This window comes from Cryptomeria japonica, chromosome 1 (genome assembly GCF_030272615.1).
Source record: "Cryptomeria japonica chromosome 1, Sugi_1.0, whole genome shotgun sequence".
Classification (NCBI taxonomy): Eukaryota; Viridiplantae; Streptophyta; class Pinopsida; order Cupressales; family Cupressaceae; genus Cryptomeria; species Cryptomeria japonica.
In genome coordinates, this window is record NC_081405.1 from 688,024,900 (window position 1) to 688,032,175 (window position 7,276).

General features: G+C 35.7%; 1 protein-coding gene across 1 annotated transcript; it reads right to left on the reverse strand.

The window, feature by feature from the left end:
- Positions 1 to 2,699: 2,699 nt before the first annotated feature.
- On the reverse strand, positions 2,700 to 4,596 carry LOC131072484 (mitogen-activated protein kinase kinase kinase 17-like). Its single transcript, XM_058008646.2, has one exon. The coding sequence runs from the start codon at positions 4,440 to 4,442 to the stop codon at positions 2,700 to 2,702; it is 1,743 nt and encodes a 580-aa protein (XP_057864629.1). The 5' UTR covers positions 4,443 to 4,596.
- Between the last annotated feature and the right edge of the window lie 2,680 nt (positions 4,597 to 7,276).

The window sequence follows — 7,276 nt, forward strand, 5'->3', positions numbered from 1 at the left end:
CATGATACAGTCGTAATGTTTCAGTCGTTTCTTAAAAACCCAGATCTCAATTTCTCTGAAATTTTCGCAAAACTTTGAAATCTTTGAAACGCAAAAACCCAGTAAATTTCCTAAAAACTCAGTTTCTATTTTTCAAGATACATGGAGTATAAGGCATTGACAACACAACTGGCCCATCAAACAAACTAGCATTAAATCCTCAATTTCCAATTACTTTCAGCAACAAAACAATACCAGTCAATCGATTTCATAGATAGAAGTCTTCTGGTAAAGAAGAGATTAAAAACCTACCTTGAACAAATTTATTTCCCGTACTTAAATTTTTAATCAGAAATTATGACAAGAAGAACAAATTTTAAAGGAAAAGATCAAATTAAGACTCAAATAAAATATGTAAAATAAATGAACCTGGCTGTGAGAAAGAAAAATCGCAGGCGTTTCCCCAATTTCAGACAATCTCTTCAATCTACCTTGTCGACTTCATAGAAATCACACGAATCAAGAAGCTCAAAAGGAATTGGAATGAATCAAATAAGAGATTTATCCCTATATTTATAAATATTAAATTCTTTAAAAATAAAATTTAACTGATTGCATGATTAAGTTCTAAAAATAAAACCAAAATTTTAATTATAAAATGCATGATTAAAACTCACAAAATAATTCTTGAATTAAATCACAAATTTGTTAGCATGATTTTAAAGATTTAGTTTTAAAGAAAATAATCTACTAATTTAATTATTTAGTTTTCATCATGCCTTGCATGTCATCTATATTTTTAGCACATTATTTTCCCTAAATTTAGTATCTTACTATTTACTCATGCATTGTATCTTGCATGTCGAAAATATAATTTATAATCTTGATTATACATATAATATTATTTTATTAATTAATATTTTAATAAATTCCTTGAATTAATCCCTTTTTTTTTAAATTAGTCTAATTATTTACAAGATGTTATCTCTTTAAATAACTTTTATTGATTTTATAATTTAATTATCAAATAACTTATATTTTTTTAATTACTCACTTTTAAATAATTATATTATAATTAATTTCTAGCTTGATTGTAATATTAAATACTTGTATGTTTAATAATTTATCCTTATTATTATTTTAATAATATTATTTTATCATTTTATATTAAACTCCCTAATTTAATTTACTAATTGCTTATCTAATTAGGTACTTTGCACAAGGTTCCAATACTTAGGTTGCTACTGGCGAGCTAGAAAAACCCCTCCTCGGTCATATGTCTGCCTTCGACGATTAACCTGCAACTTACTCCAGCTCAACAAAAGGTCGCCAGATCACGATAATAAAATGCATTATTCATATTATCAGGTTTAAAATCTAATTAAAGCATTAATATCATTAATGATCATAATTGAAAATAATAATTCATCATCATTAAATAACGATATTATAAAATAACTGACCACCATTAATGTTATTAAACCACAAAATACCATCTAAGATCATGAAAAAGCTAATCAAATAATTATGTGTAAAATGTCAACAATATAAGTATCTGGCATAGTAAAGTAAATCTAACTAGGGTCTAAGTCGGGTCGTGACACTAGGGGAGAGGGGCCAATAGTTGTACAGGGGCCAATAGTGATTATAGAAATTGTGCTTATAATATCTAGTCTTGCCACATATTTATACTATATATTGTAAATAAATAATCCACATGTTAATTAAAAAATTACAAAATTTTGGTCAAAATGGACCAATACTTGAACACAAGAGAACCTATAAATGTTATATAAAAAAGGCATACATACATTCATTAACACGTGAAATAAATCATTTTTTGTTTCAAATAAAATTTCATAGCTATCCACTATAAGTGTGTCATTTATGAAATAAGATGCTCGCTTAAACAAATGCTGTTATCATATTGAAAAAATATTATTCTTATGTGTACAACTATTGGGGTAGCAATGCATATGTATTGGACTATTTCATATTAATAATTTGTTTTATCACAAATATAAAAGGTGAACACAATAAATACCTTTTTTTTCAATGAAATGTGAGGGATTTTCCAAAGGTTTTAGTCTTCAACAATTGGTCCCTTTGTGTTCAATATAAGTTGTATTTTATGTAATAATATGTTGTTTTTATAAGAACAAATAATTTTTTGTGTTCAACTATTGGTTCTTTGGTGTTGGATAAAAAAGTTACAGATAACACACACTAAGGATTACTAATAGGCATTTGGTCCATTTAAGTTTCATATAAGTTATATTTTACATAAAAATACAATATTGTACTAATTACAAATGATATTTTTTAATTCAACTAGTAGGGATTTTTAGATTAAGTTTTGGTTGAATCTTTAAAATGTCATTTTTTGGACACTTCACACTATATGCTTTATTTTGACGAGTTGAATGATGAGTAGCATCTTCAAACTTTAATTGTAGGTAGTTAAGTGTCTATTTTACATTTCTTAAAAAAAAAGAGTTCTTACGATATTTCATGTGACGGCTACATGTTGACGAAGTTAGCCCTCACGTGTGACGGCTACATGTTGACGAAGTTAGCCCCCACGACTACTGATCCCTCTCCCCTAATGTACAAAATAGAACTATGCTTGATTTATAGCGCTTACAAAAGTTTTTTATCTTTTTAATTATGAATTACATTGCCTTTAGATTTTAGTTAGAATCTCCGATTAATTTTCATCATTAAAACACTTTAGCGTTGTTTTGATTTTTAATCTTCGCCCAAAAAATCTCCAAAAATGAAATACAAAACATTGCAAATGAATTCCTGGGGCACAAAAAAAATAAAATGCACACGTGTAGCCAAACCATATGCATTAATATTAATTGTGAAATAACATAAATCAGAGGGGCCTCAGTAGTAAAGCTGATGCCCAATTGCCAACTAACAGACTTTCTGGGGCAGTGTTTACTGGCAAACAGAAAACAACAGGCACGGCAACCATTGGTACCAGAGGCGCGTAGATTCTCACTTGTATGAAATTTATTATAGCCGTGATGGCGAGCAGCGTGCTTAGAGGAATTTCTATACAATTCATTAGACTGGTGAACAATCAAAACACCTGTTATTGCCTTAAAAGCCTGCTCACATTTACGGTGAACCCCTGCTTCCAAGTCCTCCAGGGCTGATGTTACATGGTTCTCCATTTCCTGATTCCTGCTTTCTAAACCGTAATTGCATACTACTTCGACGGAGCTATTTCCAGTTTTTGACAAAGGGGAGTTGGATCTCACCATAATCCACTGCTCACTTTGGGGGTTTGCACACCAATCAGGCCTCTCACCGCTAGCGGCTAATGCCGCCAATCTGTTCTTGGCTGAAAATGAAGGCCTCTGCACAAATTCCTTTTCCTCCTCTGCTTCAGCTTTCGCGCAAGGCCTCGCAATGGGCAGAGACAGAATTGATACACTAGAAGAAGAGGCATAAGAATCCCAATCGGGACTCCCAAAATTCAAAGTACTGGTGGGAGACAGAGGAGCCCTTTTAGCCTCTGTCACAGAGCAGCAGTCGATCTGAGAGAGAAAAGGATGTTCCAACAGCTGTGCAGCGCTCCACCTCTGCTTGGGATCTCTACGGAAGCACTTGTCTAGAAAATCCCGACCTTGAGGCGAAAGACAGGCGGGCAACTGTGGCAATTCGTCTGTGCAACCGATCAGATAGAGGGCTGCAAGGGGGTTCGAAGCGTTGGTCCAAGGCGGCCTCCCAGTGGCCATTTCCACCACAGTGCAGCCCAAAGACCAAATATCTGAAGGCGGCCCCTGCTCTACCTGATTCACCACTTCTGGAGCCATCCACAATGGGGTGCCCCTTAAAACACGTATTAGCCCCTTTTCCTCTGTCCTTCTCGCAGATCCAAAGTCACCAAGCTTGACAACGCCACCGCTTCCCACAAGCACATTCTTTCCCTTGATATCACAGTGCACAATCCCCTGCCTGTGGAGGTAATCTAATCCATGGAGGATGCCACGTGTGTAGCTTCTGATCACTGATTCGTCCAACTGTCCGCCAAATTTACTCAGCAGGTCTCCAAGGCTGCCGCCTGGCATGTACTCCATCATCAAATTACACATCTCCACGCCATTCTCATTGCTATACTCCATCCCCAGGCAGCGCACGATATATGGAGAGTCCAAAGAATCGAGAATTTTGAATTCATGTTGTAAACAAGAAACAGAGCCCGCAGCCATGGACTTTACTGCGAAGAGCTCGCCGTTAGAGTTGTTGATGGCAAGGCTAACTGTGCTAAACGCTCCAGCTCCAATAGTAATGCCCCTTAACCAGCTGCCAGTGTTGCTTTGGGTTCCCATGGCCGATCTTTTTTGAATCCTGTGATGGGGTAACAAGGCAGTTGGGAGTTGCTTATAAAGGCTTTGTTGAACGGATGGGACATGGAAAGCATGAAACGCACAGCAACTAATTTCCATAAAAAATTCATGAGGAAAAGGATCATATTAGATTTAACACGCGCGACTTTGCAAAGATTCATGGATTTCAGCGGAGGAGATACAGTCTGGGTCGTGAAAGCGACTCGTGAGCTGAACGTGCCTGCTCACTGTAAAATCTTTTAATAGTTTTATTTTGTTCCATTCGCATCACACAAGTTGCGCAGTTAAAAGGGGTGTCTCTCCCTTTGACACAAGGTCAGTAATGTTGAGCAAAAACCAAAAGATGCGATTGTAAGGGCCGCCGAATTTGTGGACCATTCATTGTATGATGATATTCATCAAGTCGATTTAGTTGTTAACTTGCTCGCGACTGCTGCACATGAATTGACTTGGCTTCCCCGTGCAAATGTTGGAAAAGGATTTTGAAGCAACTTGTAATTGGCATGTTGCAATCATTCCCCGATTCAGAGGATGGATGAATGGAACAACTATTTGTTTTTAAAGTAACGTCATCGTGATTTGGTTGTGACAGTTACGATGGTAACTTGTGTTGTCATTGAACTAGAAATAGGTAAGTCGTAGAAAGAATTTTAATATTTCAACACATGAGGTTGAAGAGGCACATACATGCTTCAATAGACGCCGCATAAGTCAAGCTCGCCTTCCCTTGCTCGTTCTTCTTAAGCTTAATTTCGTTTAAAGATTATTTTGCATATTTTTGAAATACCTTCCTCTCATAATCTCAATTAGAGACTTTAATTTCCTTAAAATGCAGAGTTTGCAACTTGAAAAAGAAACCAATGCCTAAGACGTTGGGGTCAAATAAAATGTGTAGGTTGAATTTGAAGACAATGTCTTCGATTGATATCGTTGGAGGCTTCGGGCATAACTTTCCCTTTATACAAATTCTTAAGTTTCTCAATAAACCTATAAAAAAATTCAATTACTTTTCTCGAATCCAATTCAATTCTCGAGATAATTATGATGGACTCTATTTTAATTTTTTTTTTAATAAATTGTCAAAAGATATTCCTTCTAATGATTAAATTTATTGTGTAGGCACCTAAATAGTGTTGAATTCAAATCTTATAAAATAAAATAAAATATATTTTTTATAATAAATTTAATCTAATTCGATTGATGTCAAATCTATCAAGACTATGGTTGATTTATAGAAACAAATGGATTCTACTTATATACACTTACTTTTCAAGGGGATGATTTCATTATTTATATCAAAATAATGTTATTCTTTGGAGAGATTTTATATATTGAAGGTTATAGAAATATAAATTTTTAATATATTTTAATAATGTTAATAGTATAGTAAATAGATTAGTATATAAATATTACATTGTTGTTAATTAAATTTATGTGTCGAATTCACCTCAATCCACCCTTCCTCCCTTGCATTTTCCAATAACTTTAAATTAGAACCACCCAACATTTCCTTCCCCCCTTCCTCCAGGCGAGGTGGAGCAGATTGACTCATAGAAATTACCTCTGTGGTAGACCCCATCTTAGAAACATCTTTCACCACGACCTCTTGAACCCTATACTTACTCTGCTCTACCTTCCCATTCTTTGAAGGACCTGAATTGTCCATAATATTTGTCTTCTTTTCATTGATATCATTGTGTCTACCACTCAAATCCTAGGGGATGTTATCATTTGCCACCACCTTCTCCACCGTGTAATGATGAGGAGCCTCCTCCTTCCACCATGAAGCTAGTCACTCCACTCTACGCCTATCACAGGTTGTAGCAACATGCCCAATTTTAAAACATCTCTTGCATCTAAAGGGGACCCCTTCATAATCCACCGACTGAACCTAGCTACCTCTTGATGATTTCAGAGATTTTAGAAAAATCTTCGAAGGAAGTTCCTTAGAAACATCCATGTCTACCAGGATCCGGGCAAACGTAGTATGCAACAAATTAAGAGAATCGTCATTAGTCATAAGAAAATTACCTAAATAGTTGCTAATAGACTCAAAGTAGGAATCAAACCAAAACTGCATAGGAAGATTCAAAAGTCTGACCCAGATAGGGATCCGATCAAAAGATTCTGAAAGTGGATTAAAAGTCTGATGCCATGGTTTCAACATCAACAAATGGCTATCCACCCAACATCATTGATAGTCACCGAGGATTTTGTTCGTGTCCATCTCATTTTCAAAAAATACCACAAAAAATCCTTTAGAATGCAGATAGATTTGCACACATCCCTCTACAATGGGTTCCCAATGCATCGAGATCCATTTATGTAGGTCACCTAAACTTGGCCACAATCCTTTGAAACACCATATAAGCCCCAACCCCCAAAAAAACCCTTTCATTGTGATCCACCTCCTTCTCTACCTCCTCTGCCATATTAAATATGATAGGTGTAACTGTCTTTGGTATATTCAAAGTTGAAAGCCCAACCAAAGACTTGACTCTGTGAGAGAAAAAATCCCCATGCTTCTCGGACAAACCCATCTTCCCACTCAACCCAAATCCGCTCTTTTCCCCTTTAGCAAAAACTTTCTTTGCAATATTACCAGTGGGGGGTCGTTTCCCCAAACCAGACCTCACATCAAAACCCCCATCTCCACCATGTTAAGCGTCGTTGAACACCAAACCCAATCCACCATTTCTAGCACGATTGGGTGCAGCAGCATAAGCATTGCGACAAAATCCGTTCCTTGCAACGGAGGCCCAAGAGACTCATGCTCTGCACGAAGATCCAAAGGCAGGCGACAACAATGGTTTCCCAACCCTAGTGGCAGGAGCTTCTCGTAGTGCCATTAATCCTTGTGACTCATTAAAGGTTTTTATTTTTTATTATTTTTTTATTAATATTTAGAATTTGCTATATCTTGACTTCAAATT